General features: G+C 41.7%; 1 protein-coding gene across 11 annotated transcripts in view; it reads left to right on the top strand.

Annotated features, from left to right (window-relative positions):
* The window catches only part of RERE (arginine-glutamic acid dipeptide repeats), a 391,036-nt gene that overhangs the window by 100,030 nt on the left and 272,071 nt on the right, over positions 1 to 18,935 (top strand). For all 11 annotated transcript variants that reach the window (XR_005590298.1, XM_039508664.1, XM_039508660.1 and 8 more), the window contains exon 2: positions 16,369 to 16,839. Coding sequence is in view for 10 of the 11 variants with exons in the window: in XM_039508664.1 (XP_039364598.1) it covers positions 16,515 to 16,839 (325 nt within the window). In the remaining variant the exon portion in view is untranslated. The remainder of the gene's footprint in view (positions 1 to 16,368; positions 16,840 to 18,935) is intronic.

The raw sequence follows: 18,935 nt of genomic DNA on the forward strand, positions 1-18,935 counted from the left end.
TTTTTGTTTAGGACAGAACTCGGACACACAGACTGTACCATGAAAAATGAAATTAAGGGTAATAACAGGACTTCATATTTACATAGCATCTTTCACTCAGAGGTTTCAAAATGCTTTACAAATACTAATGGATTAAGATTGACCTGTGAGGTAGAATATCATCCTCTCTGTAAAGAGAGGGAAACTGAAGCACAGATGAAATGACTTGTTCGAGTTAACACAAGAAGTCAGTGGCAGAGCTGGGAGTGGAACCCTAGCATCCTGACAACCAGTCTTGTGCTTTGCCAAGTGACCGTTTATGCTTCTCAGACCATCCTTGCCCCTCTAGAAAGATGACTGGATAGGTGGGAAGACAAAAAAGGACTATGTAATGCTTGGCACTTACGTTTCTCTTTTATATCTTCCAAGTGCTGATGTGTGAAGCTGCATTTCACGGCCAACAGTTCTCTCCCAGTGGAGTCCTTATTTCTAGCTGGTTAAAGAGAACACAACTGAACTGGTCAGATCAAAGGGTATAAAAACAACCCCCTCAATACTGACTTGACAAAATTAGACTCTGGTTCTTTTGCATTATTTTTAAGCAGGAGTAAAAGACCACATGTATGTCCGAATAAGTTCAGATTTACTCATCATCGTAATCATAAATAATCTTGGATTTCACTGATGTAGCTACAGCTGTGCATGTGTTTACATATTATCCATCCCTTGTACTTTACTAAAGAGCAACTCAAGTGGACACAACCCAAAGGTACATAGTGCTTTTCAATAATTAGACATTTAAGATATTTATGATTATGAACGTACACCACATTTTACAGAACATAGGTAATACAGATTGCTTGCCCCAAAGAGCTTACAATCTCTTATAGAGAGGCCTTCTGAAAGAGCTGATGCTGCTATACTGAGTAGTTACAAGATTTGTGGTAGCCATAAGATTTTGTGTTTATTCAGGTCTGTCTGACACAACTGTTAGACATGCAAGGTGCATGAGATAATATCTTATATTGCACCATCTTCTGTTGCTGAGAGAGACAAGCTTTCGAGTTTACACCAAGCTTTTCTTCAGGTCTGGGAAACTTACTCAGAGCTCTGTGTGGCTCAAAACCTTGTCGCTTTCCAATATAAGAGACTACCTCACCCATCTTGTCTCTCTAATATCCTGGGACTGACATGTCTAGAACAACACTGCATACCTAATTGTTTGTTGGGATGGTTGTGTAAATTGGACATATCTTCCCTTTCATTTTTGATATCAGAACATGACTTGAATTGACATCATTATGTTTTCACATTCATAACCTGGTCTTCATTAATATCTTTCAAAACCTGTTTTTTCCTACTTCATTGCTAGGAAAAAAGCCATCTTACAGCATACTAAAATAATCCTTTAAAAAAAAAAAAAACTCATAAACTCCACCCCTGCCAACTACTTGCACTCCAAGTTTCTGCCTGATACAGTCTAAATGATAGAAATAATAAACCTGGAGAAATCAAGGTTTAAAATGGCAAAACAGCTTAAACAAGTTTCACGTTATGTGTAGCATCATCACTAGTCCTGCTGTAACGAAGATTGCGCATATGTCTGTATGCTTACAAGCCTCTGTTATAGAACAGTTCGGCTGGTTGGAGAGCCGGGCAATACTATTGTAGGAATATTAAATTTAAGGGGTGAGAAGCAATCGTCAAACTTTTCTTTAGCACTTGCAGCCTTAAATTCATACTTATTTTGGCAAACAGAGAACCTACTGCAGTAGAAGCAAAATTGTTTGCAGAAGTCCCTTTTTACCTTATTATCCCTATTCCTGACACAGATGAGGCCCATATTTGTGCTCTGTAACTGGGAATCAGTTGCTAACTGTTTTCAGAAGTGCTGCCGATAAAGTTTGCAGAGATTGGCTTGTATCAGTTAAGAAAACCATATTGGAGAATGGCTTCTTCAGAAATTCTATGCCAGATTCTTCCCAAGTATTGACTTCAATGGAATTTGGCCCCATCGCAACTTGTGGGACTACATTTTCAAAATAGGGTTGGGTGTCCAATTTGAGACCCCCTAAGGGGGGGCCTGCTTAACTTGCAGAAAAAGTGATGAATATCTGGTCTGAAAATCATCTCCCTTTTTAAAATGAAAGGCACCCAAAAATCACTAGTCATTCTTGAAAATGTAAGATGCAGAGTTTCAAATGGAGTTAAATCTGTGGAGAAATGGAGGGAGAAGGAAGGAATCCATGTCTCATTTAATAAATAAATAAATAAATAAATTAAAAAAGGCAGCTTAGTTTCATGTTGAGCCCATGCTGATAATCAGCTTTATAATCAAAGGTGGAATTTTTCAAAATGTAAGATGTTTAGGAGCTACTCCTTTGTGCACGGGTGGCAGGCTGTGTGTGTTTGTTGGAAATCCGGTGCTAATGCTGCATTTTTTGTACTTACCATTCAGCATTTTAGCCTGCATTTGCCAGTTGCACTTTAAGATACGCCTTCTCTGGTGTTCAGTCTTGCAATGCTCATATTTTGCAGATGATCTGAAGGGCCTCAATTTTTTTTTAAAAAACATTTGTTTTTTAAACCTAAGTAAAGAAGCCTTCATCCATTTTGGTTTAATCCTTTACACGCCTTACTTTGAAAGTGTAAACTTTTAATTCCTCCTTGATGAAAAAATTAGGTGAGTTTTGTCAAAGGAACTCTAGTTGTATCACATACCTCTTTTAATCTGGCATTTGCTCAACACAGTGGCTTTTTATCTTGCAGTATGAGACTAAAAGCTTACAGAATAATGGTCCTGTTGTGTTTTTTGAGACTGGTAACACATGACCAATACAAATCTTGTTAAAAGATTTATGTCTGGCTCACTTAAAGAAAAAAAAGGATCTCGTCTCTATATTTTTAGTTACTCTGTATGCTTAGTTGCCTTGATATTACTAGCTCATACTATTTCTGTTGGACTTGCTTTCACATTATCTTTAAAACCTGACTCTTTAAGCACATAAACCTCTTAGCTGGAATTAATGTGCAAAGAGGTGGCATGTGTGCCTTTCCCGCTGATAATGATTTCCAGGTGTATAGATCAAATAACTGGAGAACTCTGTTTACCTCAGTGTTCACTGCAATTTTGCAATATTAATTTGCAACTGTCCAGATCTGGCTATTACAGCTGATGGGTCTCCAGAGACAAAGCAAGATCTTGGTGCATAGACCTGGATGGAAGACTGATTTTAAAATAAGTAGAGATGCGTCTTTTCTAACCTGTGCAAAATGTTGAAAAAAAGACCAAGTAAACGAATGATACTGGGGATTTATAAAAACTTGGCATCTGTTTTTGCTTCTCAATTTTATTTAATCTAATTTCTTTCTTATGTAGGTCTAGGCCAAATTACGCCTACCTGGTTTCACATGAGGCATTATTGTACCAAGATAGTTGCCAAAAACATTAATTTGTATCTAATGAAACTCATTTTCTTCTACCATTTATTTAGAATTGATTGATTTTTTTTTAAAGTGGAATTATTTTCTGGGGCATGGGTATTCACACAACTACAGTCTAGCTAGTTTGCCCAAGTGGGTAACCTTTCCAATCTGACTGGATCAGGAACAGGATCCAGATTCAAGCTTTTGATACCTGTGGCTTCCCTAATCGGGAACTCACCTTTTCCTCACAGATGATGACTTTTAGCCAACATGGCCAGTGCTGATGCTTCACCAGGGGAGTCATCAGAATCTTCCTAATAAATCTCTTCAGTATTTTAATAACTTTACTCCATGATACACAAAGGAGGCTCCTTTCACTACACACACTGATTGTTCAGGTCCATCTCTGCTCTAAGATTGACCACTGCAAATGTAAATGCTGCAGCCAAACATTTGAGCATGATTTACACTTGTATCAATTCAATGTGCCTACATAAGCCAGCCCAGTTGTTTAAACTGGTGCAGCATGTCCATAAATTTATGTACTAGTGCATTGTGGAACCTGAATTCCAAGCATAGCTTCTTGGAACTTGGCATGGTAGAAGATGCATACTAGGCAGCACAGTGCGTTGTAGATAATGTCTGTACTGTTTGTGCCTGTCAGACATATATGTAATAAAATCTCTTTGTCCCTGTTAACGTTATTGTGTATTAGATTAGTTCTAATGATTGCTTTCAAGTGTTCTGTCCTACCCATGGATCCTCACGTGTTGAGAGGCAAGGCCTACGCCCTAATGTAACAGTATGCAGATGCCACTGTAAAGGTCATCAGCTGCAGTTATATCATTGCAGGGAAGACTTTGATCTTGAGTCGGTTCTCATCATTGCTATCTTCAGGTGATGGAGCTTGAGGAGGTAAGGAGCATGCTGTTGACAAAATATTTTTGCACTTTATTATTCTTCCTCTGTAATCTCTAATGTGGTGTTGCTGAACTGTTTCCTCCTTGTGTGCTTCCCTCTAGGATCTAGTTATGGAAACATTCCAGGCTGGGATCCCAGGAGAGGGGAAAGGTAGATGCAGCCACTTCACTGCCAAGCAAGCCCCAGACTCCAGTAAAATGTGTATGTTGCTTTATTGATTGAATGCTATTAAATTCTTAGTGTGTGCTTGGGTGTCTGCTAATGTTTCTTTTCTGTGACTTTTTTTTCCAGGCACAGAGGTACTGAGTTCTAGAGTTTATTTTTAATTTTATTTAAAATGTTTAGACGTTCTTTAATGTAATTTTTAAAAATAAAGATTTAATTAAGCCATCTTGTGTCTTCAGTTACTTGGGGTGGAGACGGGGGGAGTATTAGGGGAACAGAGGCTAACCTGTTGCTTGGCTCTTTGGGCTTGCCTGGAAAATGGGAGCAGCACTGAGCAGAATTGAATATTGTCTCTGCTTCTCTCAGGCCTGCCTGGAACCCTTGTATTCAGGCATTGTCAGGAGACAGCCACTGCTCTGAACTGTCTGTACTGAGAGTGAAGGATGAAGAGGAAAAAGGCAGGACTCCGCTGAGAGACTCGATCTGGCTGCAGCACCTGTGCTTTCTGCTTTACTTGCACTGAAATAGTTCAAATTGAACTTCTTGGGCAGAGGCATTCTTGAGACTTGGCTGGAGTGGGTGCAATTGTAACGGTACTGGAAACCTGTGACAGATTAGCAACACTGCACTGTGCAAGCATTTCATATACATGGGACACAGCAATCAATGGCAGAATTCTCTCATTGAGGCAATGTTCTGATCACTGTAGCAGCTGCCTCTAGATCTATCTTTTCACGGGTGATTTTGGTGCCAAGGTCCCCTCCTGTAATCCTCACAGACCTGTGAACTAATATCCATTTGCAGCTCTGGAGCATTTCTGTTCTAACAAGCATAAGAACATTTTATTGTTCCTTGAACTTGTAGACAGCTCTATCTCTTGCCAAGAGATAAACAGGACATTTTCCACATGCTTCATTCTAGCAAGTGCTCATCCAAACAGATTTTGGCTTGGTTGTCTTGTTAAATATTTATAGCTTTTAGGTAACGAAGGCCTTAGCCTTATCTGTTGTGGCTCTGTTGGAACACCACATCAGCACTTCTATTATAAATTCTACTTTCAGATATAATTTTTATAGCATAAAAACATATATATATGTTCTTGTTTGAGACTTGTGATGTGGGGTCTCTTCCTGGGAAGAAGGTTATTTAAAGAGATACAATCAACATCAGTTTTTGGGAATTGTCTCACCTTTAAAAATCACTCTTATGATTAAAAAAAGAAAAAAATCCTAATCTTTTTTTTAAATATAAAAATGGTCACAAGGGTTTTCTACTCCGCTGCTGTCCCTCCCGGGGAACAGCATCACCAGTCATTTTTGGGCCCAATCCTCCTGCCTCTTTGTTTTCAGTCTCCTGGTGCTGTTTCTGTAAATGCTGTTTGTGTTCTGGGATAGAGCCTGCATGTGAATGACTGACTGCCAGAGCGGTGAAGGATGATGTGTCAGATGACCAACAAAATATACTTAACACAGAGTGCTCCCAGGTGTGCAAAGCAAACGGGGGCAGGGGGAAGATATTTTTCTCTAATTTCTGTCCTAGAAATATTGCAGGTTGCTTGTAACAATAGTACACATAAATGCAATCTTTCAAGTTGAGGGTCTCAAAGAAAAAAACACTTTGACAATAAAAGACACTGAGAGATGCTGTTTGTGATTAATCTCTCCTCTTTCAGGAGGGTGAAATCTCACAATTTTTACCCCTCCCGCAAACCTTTAAATTTCCACTTTCATTTCCCAATCGTGCAAACACTTACGCCTGTATGTAACCTTTTACTCACAGGAATAGTCCTGTTGACCTCAATGGGACTACTACCATGAATAAAGTTGTGTGTGTGCATAAGTGCTTTCAAGATCAGGACTTCGCCTGGGCTGCTCATACATTGCAATGTAAGGTATTCATTTTTTCCCTAGCCTTCCTTGGGGTTTTAATTGCTGTATTACTTCTGCAGTGCTCCCAGCCTGGCAGTAAGAGTCTGGAATTGAAACCTGGGAAGCAAGAACATAGGGTTGGAAAATCATTTTCTAGTCATGTGGCAGTGTTGTTAAAACTGTCTTCACTGTATGCCTTTCATCTAAGGGTTTCAAAGCAATCTTGCAAAGTTAAGGTTCAGACACACTTGTGAGATAGATAAGTAGCATTTAGCAGATGACTAAACATGGGCACGAGGCTGATTTGCCTAAGGTCACTTAGTAAGCCAGTGACAGAATTGGGAAAGAAAAGAGGAGACTTGGTAATATTTTCAAAGCACTGAACCACTGGAGTGGCCAGTGTCAGACCATTCTGACTACAAGCCGAAATATTGCAGCCACTTACTCCATATTCCATTCTTATTTTGGGGGATACTTTTATTTTTGATGGATCAGGTATTCAGGTTTTCAAAATGGATTTTAAGCATCTGGACTTCCTGTAAAACACTTTCCCTCCTCCCTGCTCCCCCCCTCCTTGCAGATTTCTGAAAACTCAGAATTGGAAGGGTTTGTGTTTAGTTTACCCTCTTCCTATTAGTTTGTGTCATGGTGGGTTGAGCAGTCCTTTGTACTGTATTGTGTTTTTTAATGTACAAGATAAGTGCCAACAAGTTTTTTGATTAAAATCTAAATAAACACATATGCAAATACATTTGCATGTGTAGTAACAACTCTTTCCAAGAAATTCCTTAAGGTTTTTTTTCTAGGTATATATTTATGGTTTGGCACCACCAAGGTCTGAGTGAAAATTATGCCCTTTAAAATATGCATATGATGGTTTAAAAAGCAAAACAAAATCTAAAAAAGTGGTTGAACTGTATTTTTATTCATGAAAACAGACTGATTCCAAAGGAACATTTTTGGTGCTCCCAGTAAATGCTTTTTAAAGAAGGCTGCATGAAAAATAATCATCTCTTGCTCCCTCTTTCTAAGGCCAGTTTTGCACTACAAATTTTTGCTGGCATAGCTATGTCAGGGGTGTGAAGAGGTGTGATGCCTGACGAACACTGCTGTGCCAGTGGAAGCCCCTAGTGTAGATGCAGTTTTACTGGCAAAAGTGTGCTTTTGCCAGCTTAGCTTATTTTCCTTGGGATGCTTGGTGGTGGTGCTGGGGCTGGTAAAAGCTATATTACCAAAAGTGCTATTTTGTTGGCGTAAGTTGCATCCATATCAGGAGTGTTTTGCCAGTGAAATATACCAATACAGCCATACTGGCAAAGCGTTCCTACTATAGATCTGGCTTGACTCTTATCACCTCCTCCTCATTTCTAAAATGCTGGTGTGATTCTAAACAACTCTGAAGCTCTTGTTTGGATAAACAAGGCTTGGGTGTATTTTTAGACTTTTAAGTCTTTGATATCCCAAAGTCTGACGTTTTATCTTTCTTTCCTAACATCAGTTTAGCAAAGTTTGCTTTTAAATCCCCACTGCTTTCAAACAAGCCTGTCTGTGCCTGTCCACACCTTAAAAAAAAAAGAAAAAGAAAAAATTCTTTTAAGTTCATGCTAGTCTGTTGATGTTGAAAGACCACTGTTAGGGAAGAGTCTGTGTTGCTTTTTTGGCGACAGCCATGTGATTGGTGAGCTGCAGTAATGTTTCTTTAGCTACACATCATATAACAGTTGTGGTCAGTTTCTGGGATTTTCCAAGCAGCTGGTATCTATAATTGAGTAGGTTTTATGGGCAACATTTGCCTGACTGAGGGTGAACAAACGCTATAGTATGTTAGGTCGTTTAAAGTGAATCATACTGATCCAAAAGGGCCCAGCCATTTGAAAAATAACATACTGGGGTTGGGTGAGACTTGACACATTCAGTTTTGGGCTGCTGGGGTTTTACTCCCATCAGGTACTTACATCTTGTCTGCAAAGAAAGGCTCAGTTTTGTCTTGAATTAGCACTCTTGTGCATTCCAGCAGCTTATTTGTCTGTGGCTCAAGTAGGCATGCTGACCCCCATTTCTATTGTTTGCATGCTGTGTATTCAGTTGGATTAAAGGTGAGGCTCTGGTGCTGCTTTTTTATCATAATTTTGTGATGTAATTACACTGAGGGGTCGGAAAGAGTCCTCCCCCATGCTTTCCTATTGTGCACTCTGGATAAGCTTAGTTGCTAGTTAGGTTGAACCCTGGAACATTCTGCAAACTTCAGTGTGACTTTGTGTGCTTTGGGGTATGCTGTATGGTGTCGAGCATGATTAACCAGGATCTCAATCTGTCTTCTGGGAATTCATTCATATCACTGGTTACTCTATAATGAAACAGGCTCTGAGCAGCATTCCAGAGCGGAACGCCTGTTTCCTTCTTCAGCTTTCCTTTGTGTGTGACAGTACAGAATGGGGATAAATGGAATTATCCGATCGTGTATATATAACTGATTTGCCTAAACACAGACTGGTGTCATGACTATCAAAACCTTACAATGTTACGTTCCAGTTGTAGCAAGGGTAAAAACATTCTCTCCTGAGAAATTGATTTTTTTTTAACGCAAAAACAGTTCTTCCCTTTTTCTTTGTACACCTCTCTCAGTTGCTGGAATGTGGATGTTCTCCATTAGCCTATACTGTTGCTCTTTGAGCGGTTAGTTTCTAGGAAATTCCCTATGGATGAGGCAGTGACTTGGTATCATAGGCAATTAATACTCTTTGCCCTGTGGTGCTGTAATCTGAGTTTTTCTGTTGTATGACGACAGAAGCAGCTGCTTTGACGGTTGTTGTGTACAGTGGGAGTAAAGCTGCCAGTGAGTAAAATTACTGCAAACCCAAGCCATAGAGCTTGCCAAAAACCACTAAGATTTTCAATGTATTTACTTCTACTGTCCTAATCCAGCTTTAAACATCTGTGTAATTACTGTTTTTGGCAATATACGTGATGTATTAGCACAGTTTACTTTAGAGAACAAAAAACCATGGCACATTATATTTTTGTAATGGTGTTAGTTTTATGGTTTCCATATCATCCAAGCACAATTATGTATAAAATGCTAAAAGTGCTTAACCCATCGCAACATCTGTGACAGATGAATAATGTTAAGTAAGCAGATTAGTTTTGAGCATTTTGCGTGGTATGTTCAGTTAAAAGTGTGATTGGGCCACAGCATGGCTTCTGAATGTGGAGATGTTTGTGCCTTTTTAAAAAAAGTTGCTAAATATGTGCAATGTATATGTAATCATATATCTACATATATACATTATTCTAGAAATTAGATTTTTAAGTTCATTCTTAGTTTTTTCAGTTCTGTTGCCAGACAATTCCATCACCATATGGGATATCCATTTCCATCTTTAAATTGTCTTTCTTTTGTGGTAACTGTGCCAAAAAGATTTTTTTAGAGGGCAGAGGTGCATGTGTGTGTTGGAGAATGTGTTGACATTTATTGCAAAGGCATAAAATATCCAAGGACCTTGAAAGATGTTTGAATCACTGTTCAAGTAATAAAGGATTAATTTATAGAGCATTTGCTCTGGGGTAACCATGGTTTAATCTTAATTAGGTGCTTGCTAGTAGTTCCTGCCTTACCTTACTCTTCTGGATTTCCCATGTTACGTCTACACAACTGAGGTCCTATAACTATTTCCCCTCTCTAGCTATCCAGTGATTCTAGGACTGCTCTAATGTGGTGGATTTTTTTCATGGAGAAATAAAAACAGATGTATTGTTTCATGGTGGTGTCAGTTAATCCTCTCCACATTTTTGAAATTGTGAATTGTTCTCTGTGAGAATCCTAGGAAATGTGATCTGTTTGTGGAACGATGTTGAGCAGTGCTTATGAGAGGCTTTCATCATGTGCCTTTTAACAATACTTAAAATATAGATGGGAAGCTCCTGCACTAGATTACAGATGGACAAGCAAACTGAGCTAAACTCTGCTTTATATGAAAGATTGTCCAAGCATGTGTGTGTCCTATAAAAAGCTGATATGAATACATTCTGATTTAATAAACAATAGCACTGAATGCAGAGACTTATTTTCCTGTGCATACAACAAAGCACTTGTACCTTACATATATCACTTATTATTTTCCTCTAGTTTAATCTGAGATGAAAAAAATTTAACTACGGCACTGATCCTGCAGTCTTTACTTGTGGGTAGTCCTTAAATAGGCAGTCCTGTGGAAGTTTTGTATCCTCCATGTTTGCATGTCACACAGAGCTGGTATTCTTTGGTGCCTTCTGTCCAGTACAGTACCTCTGATAGTACCTGGCTCTGGTGCACAGCAGCATAGTCTCTCTCTTTGGTAGATAATTTTGCCTTTTCCTGGATTGGTGATAACAATAGAAAATCCAGCTGTGGGAAGCAGGTCTGACCTGTTCCTTAAGGTAATTTACAATCAGCCAGACCAAGTTCGGTTTGTATTCTGTGTATTGCTGGCACTCATTCAGAGTCCAGTCCTCCTACAAAGTGAGTCACGTTAAATCACTTGGTTCAAGCCTGGCTCTGGCATAAGCATCCCCCAATAAAGCTGCACCTTCCAATTAGGGCTCAATTTAACCAGTAATCTTAAATGTTGAGATTACTCTTGGTCCTCCCTGAGCTGCCTTAGGCTATGTCTATGTAGGGTTGCCAGGTGTCCGGTTTTTGACTGGAATGCCTGGTCAAAAAGGGACCCTGGCGACTCCTGTCAGCACTGCTGACAGCTGTTAAAAGTTCGGTTGGTGTTGCAGGCAGGCTTCCTGTGACTCCTGGGAAGCGGCCGGCATCTCCCTCTGGCGGAGGGATGGCCACAGGGGGCTCTGTGCACTGCCCCCCGCCCCCAGTGCCAGCTCAGCAGCTCCCATTGGCCTGAAACTGTGGCCAATGGGAGCTGAGGGGGCGGCACCTGCAGGTGTGGGCAGCGTGCAGAGCCACATGACCGTCCCTCCACCTAGGAGCCAGAGGGAGATGCTGGCAGTCACGCAGAGCCAGGTATGGAGCCTGCCTGTGCTGCCAACCGGACTTTTAATAGCCTGCTGCTTCCTGGGAGCTGCCTGAGGTAAGGATGGCCCGGAGCCCGTGCCCCGAACCTCCTCCCATGCCCTGACCGCTGCCCCAGCCTAACCCCCCTCCCACACCCTGAACCTCTCATTTCTGACCCCACCCTGGAGCCTATATCCCCTCCCGCACCCCAACCCCCTGCCTCAGCTCGGAGCCCCTCCAACAGCCCAACCCCCTGTCCCAGCCTGGAGCGCTCTCCTGCATTTCAAACCCCTCATCTCCAGCACCACCCCGGAGCCCTCACCCCTCTTGCACCCCAATCCCCTGCCCCAGCCCGGTGAAAGTGAGCGAGTGGCAGGGCCTCGGAGAAGAGGTGGGGCAGGGGATGGGGCAAGGGTGTACGGTTTTCTGCAAATAAAAAGTTAACTATGCTGGTGGGAGAGCATCTCACGTTGACATAGCTCTGTCCACACTGGTGCTTCTGTCAGTGAAACTTACGTGGGGCAGGAGTGTGTTCCCCCGTCCCCCCATTCCCTGACCAACATATGTTTTGCTGAAAAAAGAGCTAGTGTAGACATAGCCTTAGTCAAAGGTGAGAAAATGACTGGAATGCTTCAGGAGACGGACAATATAAACACAGATCAATTTGGTAAGAGAAGCTTTTGTTGCTGTCAGGCATGGGCCCTTAAATCCTTAGGTGAGATTTTAAATTCTGTTTTCATTCTCACCTGGGATCACGTGTGCAGCTTCATACCTAGGTTCTTTATCTTGGGTGGTTGGAAAAAAACTGGCCAGGTTTTGTTAAGGCTGCTTCTGCCATCTATCTCCCCTTCCCAGATCAGCATGATCTTGGCAGCAGGTGTCTGACTAGCTGGACTGTGGTGGTGCTGGCTTCAAAATCCTGTCAGTCAAACATAATTTCCCCAAAATGGGTATTTTTCACCATTGAATGAAGAGGAAGGTTCTCACCCTCCAGCAGAGTCTGTAAGATAACTTAATGCGGAGGGCCATAAACTGTATCAATATTGAAGAGGTTACGAGGCTGACTTTCTCTAAGCGAAAGATGAGCTTCCACTCCTGATAGAGGAAGGAAAAGCTGACGAAGCTGCTTTGCAGTCACTTGGCTGTGGAGCATGTAATTTATAAAAGTTGGGGCTAATCCTGATAGAAAATTGCATGCCATCTGCTCCGGGGGAAAATATGTAGGTTATCTACAGCTAAGTCTGTCTTAGGGGGCATTTCCCTGCAAGTAGATTCTGCTCTTGTTGCTGGGGGAAGAAATGTTATCCCTGTCTGTAGAAGTCAGCAAGGGCATTACTGACAAATGTGTGAAGGTGGAATTTAAAAGGTCATTGGATCTAGCCACATCCCAATTAGAAACTGCCGTATACTTGTGCTCATCACATGCCTTGTTAGAATGGCTTGAGGATTAAACCAGCGGGAAGAAGCAGTAGCTCCTTTCTGGTTATCTCATGGAACTCAGGCCTTATATAAACTATAGCAGCCACTCAAGGCACCTTAAGACCTCTAAATTAGGGTATCCCTGCAGTGGTGGCAAGACTTGCTGTTTGTTTTAAGATGTTGGTTTGCTTGTCTCCGTATGAGATTCCATTTGGTATCCTTACCTTTCAGTGTAAGGTAGTGGGTTGTGTAATTGCTTGCTAATTTATATCTAGCGTGGATGTTCCCTTCCTCATTTGACTAAAACCAAAAATAGAACAGTCTGTCTCCTTTTACTAGACATCTCTGCTCCGAATCTTTGAATCAAAATAGCCTTCTAGTTTTAGAGGAGAGGGAGATGTCGATGGTGTTCTCCTGTCCCAGGGATGAGAGAAACAGGAACCAAATTCTAAAAACCAAGTTTTTGCATAGCCTTCTTTTCCCTTCCTATCTGTACTTACTTTCCCTGATTGTGTCCTCGGGGGTTTGAGCCAGTGGATAAGAATAACCACAGATGGGTGGGTTTAATCAATCCTGAGAGGCTATCCAAATAAAATTCTGATGTATGCTCTATGTTCTTATAATAGTCACCAGTGTTTCACCATACAGAAACTATTCTCTCCACTGCCTCTTATCTAAAGAGGCAGCATATCAGTATCATCATGTGCGATAGAGGGTTATTCTTTGTCTTTACAGTTTCTGAGATGCCCCCGGGAACTGTCCAGGTTTGGATTTAAAATGGCTAAATTGGTTTGGTGCCCAAAATAAACCTTATATGACATCAACGAAGAGTTTATTTTAGCAGTTAACCCAGGGGAATTATCCAGGCTTTCTCAACATATAGGATATTTATCAGTGTGTTGCTGTAGACCCTTGCCAACACTGAGTTCTCTGGTCAATTGACATCTTCATTGCTATGCTCTTCTCTTTGGACTTGCATCAGATCACCTTGTGTTGGCAGAATGATGGTAACTGCTTTAAGAAATAAAGGAGTTGGAATAATTTCTTACCTGGATGATTGGCTCATTCAGGAAATGCCTCAGATTCAAGCCCCAGCCTGAACATGCCAGTGAAAGCATTTTTGTGTTTTTGGGTATTTTCAGTGGTGGGAGTAGTAGTCAATAACAAAAATTTATTGTAGCCCGTTTTAAGAGATTTCAGATGCACAGAACCAGTTTTCTATTTCTCAAAAAAAAATTTAAAAGTCTGAATGTCCTTTTCTTAATCTTAAGCAGTTTCAGAAGCTTAATGTAAGGGGTATTGCATTTTTTGAGGCTCCTGATTTCGTGCTTGCAGTTAGTACCATGGGCTGCGTTTTCAAGCTGGAATAATTGAAAGCTACAGCTGATCCACCAGGGAATATCTCTTTTTGGAAACTGTCCTTTGTCCACCTCAGTTGGTCACAGTCTCCTTTAATTACTGGCTTCAAAGGCCATGTATGCACAAGGAAAACTGATGATGATTCACCAGTGTCACAGCTCTGTTAGTGATAGTGATGGAAAGCTCTGGAGTAGGCAGGCCTTGGGTATCTTTATTCCATCTTTTAACCTGGCTATTTTATTATTTGTCACCAAGAAACCACTAGATAAGTTCTTGGTTACTAGCATCCTGATCTGGGTTTGAATTGGGCAACCTAAATGGGAAAAGTTCTATATCCCTGAGAACCATCTAGTCCCCTGGACCATAATACTTTTTTATATTTAGTTGGTGTTGGTCCTGATTTAGTTGGCGCTGGTCCTGCTTTGAGCAGGGGATTGGACTAGATGACCTCCTGAGATCTCTTCCAACTCTAATATTCTATGATCGATATTCAGGGGGAATAGGAATATATTAAAGTGGATAGACACTACCAAGATCCAGAAGCTCCTCCATGGAAGAGGATTCAAGGCAGCAGTGCGGTTGTCTTTTACGTCTTTCCAAGCTTTTTAGATTGAGTAACTTTTGTTTGAGGTGCAGCAATTGGTCACAGAGTTCTTAAAGCAATGGTACTTTCCTAATTTCCTTGATTACTTTATATCTAAATGGTATGGATTGCTTTCCATAACCCTGGATTGACAGATTAGAGAATACAGAGTTTCTTTTAATTTTTTTTGTCTGTCTTGGATCTCTTCCTTGGGAATGTCTCCCTTTGAGTTAGCATATTTTCAGGAAAATAGTATGACATATGCATAACCGTGACTAGTTCAGATTCCTTCTATTGAACAATTTTAAGAAGTGCTTATGGATGCCTCATTTGGTGCAAATTCTGTTAGAGGCTTTCCAGAAGAGAGGTTGCCAAAAATTCTAACACTGTTGTTTGTGCTGCTGGCTGTCACTCAAAGATGTAACACACAACCTGTCAGTCCAGATTGTTGGACTGGAGTGGTAGAAAAGGCATTTACTGGTAAATTATTTCTTAGTTCCTAGAGGAGAGAACAGGAGACTAACTATATGTAATAGTGTTCTGTATTCCAGCCTTCCAATTGACTGGTATTAGGTGATGGTATGATATCTGGGTTTTAGGGAGGAGAGGGGGATTTCTTCTGGGCGGAGGGGTGTAAAATTCTGTGCACTCACTGTCCAGGGCTGGTTTGCAGTTTGAGGATCCTGGCTCATAGCTCTGAGCTATCACATACTATTCACTTGTAAATGCTGTTGAAATAAGTATAATTGCCCAATCCAACCTTGCATTAAAAAAAAAAGCTAAATGCACAGTCTGTACCCTAGTACTGCTTACAATAATGAAAGGGACAAGATAGGTATGCTTATTTTTTTGTTAAAGAAGAAAAGTAATTGATGAAGAGGAGGTACTGCTATTCATCCTCTACAAAGTCCATTATTGGAAAAACAAACAAAGCGAAAGCTGTGTGCTACCTGTGGTGTCCGCAGGAGCAGCTTTGGGCATGTTGCCACCTTATTGTGTGAGCCTGTTGGATCTTGCAAGCTAAGTGTGCTCAGGCTAGTTCAACATGTGAAGGGGAGACTTCCCAACCGATACTTGGGAACTGCAGTAAGGGCAGGAATTGTGGTTGAGTGGATGTGGTACTCTTCATTGTGTCAGCTCTGTTGGATATTGTGCTGCTGAAGGTACTGTTACTTGATTGTGATGTAAAATGGAAATCATGACCTTTTGTTAAAAATTCCCTGGTACTTGTGAGAATAGGGGCTGGAAATCTTATATCTTGGTCAGATTCAAATACTGGTAATTACATTTTCCCTTCCTAAATCGTATAGTTCCATTTCTGACCTAAAACTCTGTGTGCTCTCACACCTACCATGTTCTACTCCAAAGGTAGCTATATTTCAGTGGTGGATTAAATTATCTTTGTGCCTAGTTTGTAAGGAGCTTTGAGGATCTTTTGGGGATGAAAGCTGCTGTGTAAACTATCTGCAAGGTATTTGAAGCTAGCATTTCACTTATCAAACAGCTGCTTTAAAGGGCTTCACGAATTTTACAGTTTTATCTCATGCAAACTGAAATATTTTTGTAGGTTCCTTTTTGATTTTCAGAACTGGAGGGATTGTGAGGGATTTCTGAGTATTAATGTTTCCTCTTTTTTTTTTTCTCTTTCTTTCAAGAGCTTCTTTAAAACGCTGGGGTTCTTGGAGTGGTCGAATTTTTCCTGGAATTGAGTGAGAAATTCAGAAGACTGAAGCCCAGGCTTACTGTCTACCTTTCACGGAGGCCCAGCCGTGAGAGGACAGAAGAAGGCACGTGGCGAATCATGACAGCTGACAAAGAGAAGGACAAAGACAAAGAGAAGGACAGGGACCGGGACCGGGACAGGGAGCGAGACAAGAGAGAGAAAGTGAGAGAGAGTGAAAACTCCCGTCCTCGTCGGAGCTGCACTTTGGAAGGAGGTGCCAAGAATTACGCCGAAAGTGACCACAGTGAAGATGAGGACAATGACAACAACAGTGCAACCACAGAGGAGTCTACCAAGAAAAATAAAAAGAAGCCGCCGAAGAAGAAATCTCGCTATGAGAGAACCGACAATGGTGAAATAACGTCCTTCATCACGGAGGATGATGTTGTCTACCGGCCTGGAGGTAAAGAACCCTTTAAAATGTGCTTACGTGGACTGTAGTTGTGCACTTGCCTTCCCATTTCTTGGCTGTCGCATACAGCACTGTGTGCATGAATTTGTACCCTGGTGGTTTTAGCTGGGAGGGTATGTGCTCTCCAGTAGGGGTCATTGCAGAAAGGGGTTAAAACACATGCTAACTCTCTTGGTCTCAAGTCCCCTACATTTCCCCAAATTCTGATTGGGCATGAACTCAAGTCTTTATTTTAAACGAAATACCCGGGGTGAGTGGGGGTGGGTGGCTGGGGGGGTGGTGGGAGAGGCCATCGGGGGCTGGAGCCTGAAGCCCTGCAGCCTGGGGATGGGGCTCAGGAACAGAGCCCAAAGCTCTCTGGCTGGAGCCTGCTGCCCTGCCACCTCAGGGCTGAAACCCGAAGCCTGAGCCCCATTGCCCCTAGGAAGGTTGGGAACTCACAGGCTGCCTGCACCTTCAGCGTTGTGCCCCAGATGTCTCCAGAGAGGAGCAGGGCCCAATCCCTGCTCACGGCCCCAACACCAAGGCAGCACATCCAGGAGCAACGGGGAGTCGCTGCTGCTTTGCTCCCCCCTCCCCCCAAGCGTCCTCTCCAATCACAGCTCAGAAAGTGGTGGCCACAAGAAAAGCCCCTGGCGCCACATTTGAGAAACGCTGACCTAGAATTTGAGATGCCTCACCTAAATTCTTAGGCTGGATCTATGTGAGGAAAGTGACTGGCAGAGCTATTGTGAAATAAGTTATTCTGCGATAAGTATTCAGAATAGCTCCGCCTGTGGATGTTCTGTTCTGGAATAAGTGTTTTTTATTTAGGAAAAATTAATCTGGTTTGTGAGCAGAGTGATTATTACTGAATAGCGTGTCCATAGGGGAACTTTTCTGAAATAGCTATTGTAGAATAACTTACTCCACAGTAATCAGAGTTGCAGCTGTGTTAGTCTGTAGTTAGTTTGTCTGTTAATCTGCTCAAATAAATTGGTCTCTAAGGTGCCACAAGTACTCCTGTTCTTTTTACTCCACAGTAGGCAAAGCCAGTTAGTTTCTTGCTGTAGACAAGGCTTTATTCTTCACTGCTACCCCTACCCATAGTCCTCTTTCATGACCCTCTTCACTTTTATCGTCTTCCTAAATGCATCACCTCCCATTGAGGGTAGATTAACGTGTACTAGACCAGTGTTTCTCAGTGCTGGACCCTGAGATCTCCTGGACACAGTTTAGGAGGGCAGCAGGCTGGTTCATGATATCGAAAACTTGAGACTATCTGCACTGCACTAGACCATGTCAGCTTCCCCCCTCTGCTGACTTGTTAGATTGCCCATGGGATAAACTTCAAATGCCAGTCTTGGCATGTGTGCCTGAAGTTTGCCACTGGCTAGCAGCATAAATAATTTTCAAGTTAACCTAGCAAAGTCCCTTTTTCTAGGTGTCTGGGCTGCTCCCAAAATGTGTAATGTTCTTTTTTGGGGGGGCTTCCCTGTTAATAAGGCCCACTGTTTCAGTGGCCAGTGTAGGCAGAAAAGCTATGCTATGTTGCAGTATTTCTTTTGAGCCTTCTACTTCAAATGAGTCCCAGTTCTATATTCTAGCCTGACTTGTGTGCAGTATTTCGTCACCTTTCCAGTACAGGCGTTCAGTTGCAATGTAAACATGCAATTCTCCTTGCTCATTAGCTGGAATTTAGACATCGTTTTCTGGTTGGTATGGGAAGATGCCTGGTAGCTATTGCAGTTGTTGTTGTTCGATATTGTGGTCAGGGTGCTGTTTCACTGGGCAGTGTACACAGCTGGTTAAACACAGTCCCTGCCCCAAATAGGCTGCAATTTTGCAAAGTTAACCTCCTCTAGTAGCTTTGAATATAGTTTCGATGCATCTTGAAATGGCATTCCAGCATGGTATTAATGAACCTCAAGAAGCCTGTCCTAGGCTAGTGGCAATGTAGAAAACAAGTTTACAAGTTTGTTCTTTGCGGGGAGTGAAAGAGATGCAAGTGCCCATAACCCTGTACCGGCCCTGCTTACTCCTCCTTTTGTATAGCTTGTTACTAGAACTCTATTGCCAGCCTTATAACCAGTCTTCAGGGAAGCAAT

This window comes from Mauremys reevesii, linkage group 21 (assembly GCF_016161935.1).
Source record: "Mauremys reevesii isolate NIE-2019 linkage group 21, ASM1616193v1, whole genome shotgun sequence".
NCBI classification, from domain to species: domain Eukaryota; kingdom Metazoa; phylum Chordata; order Testudines; family Geoemydidae; genus Mauremys; species Mauremys reevesii.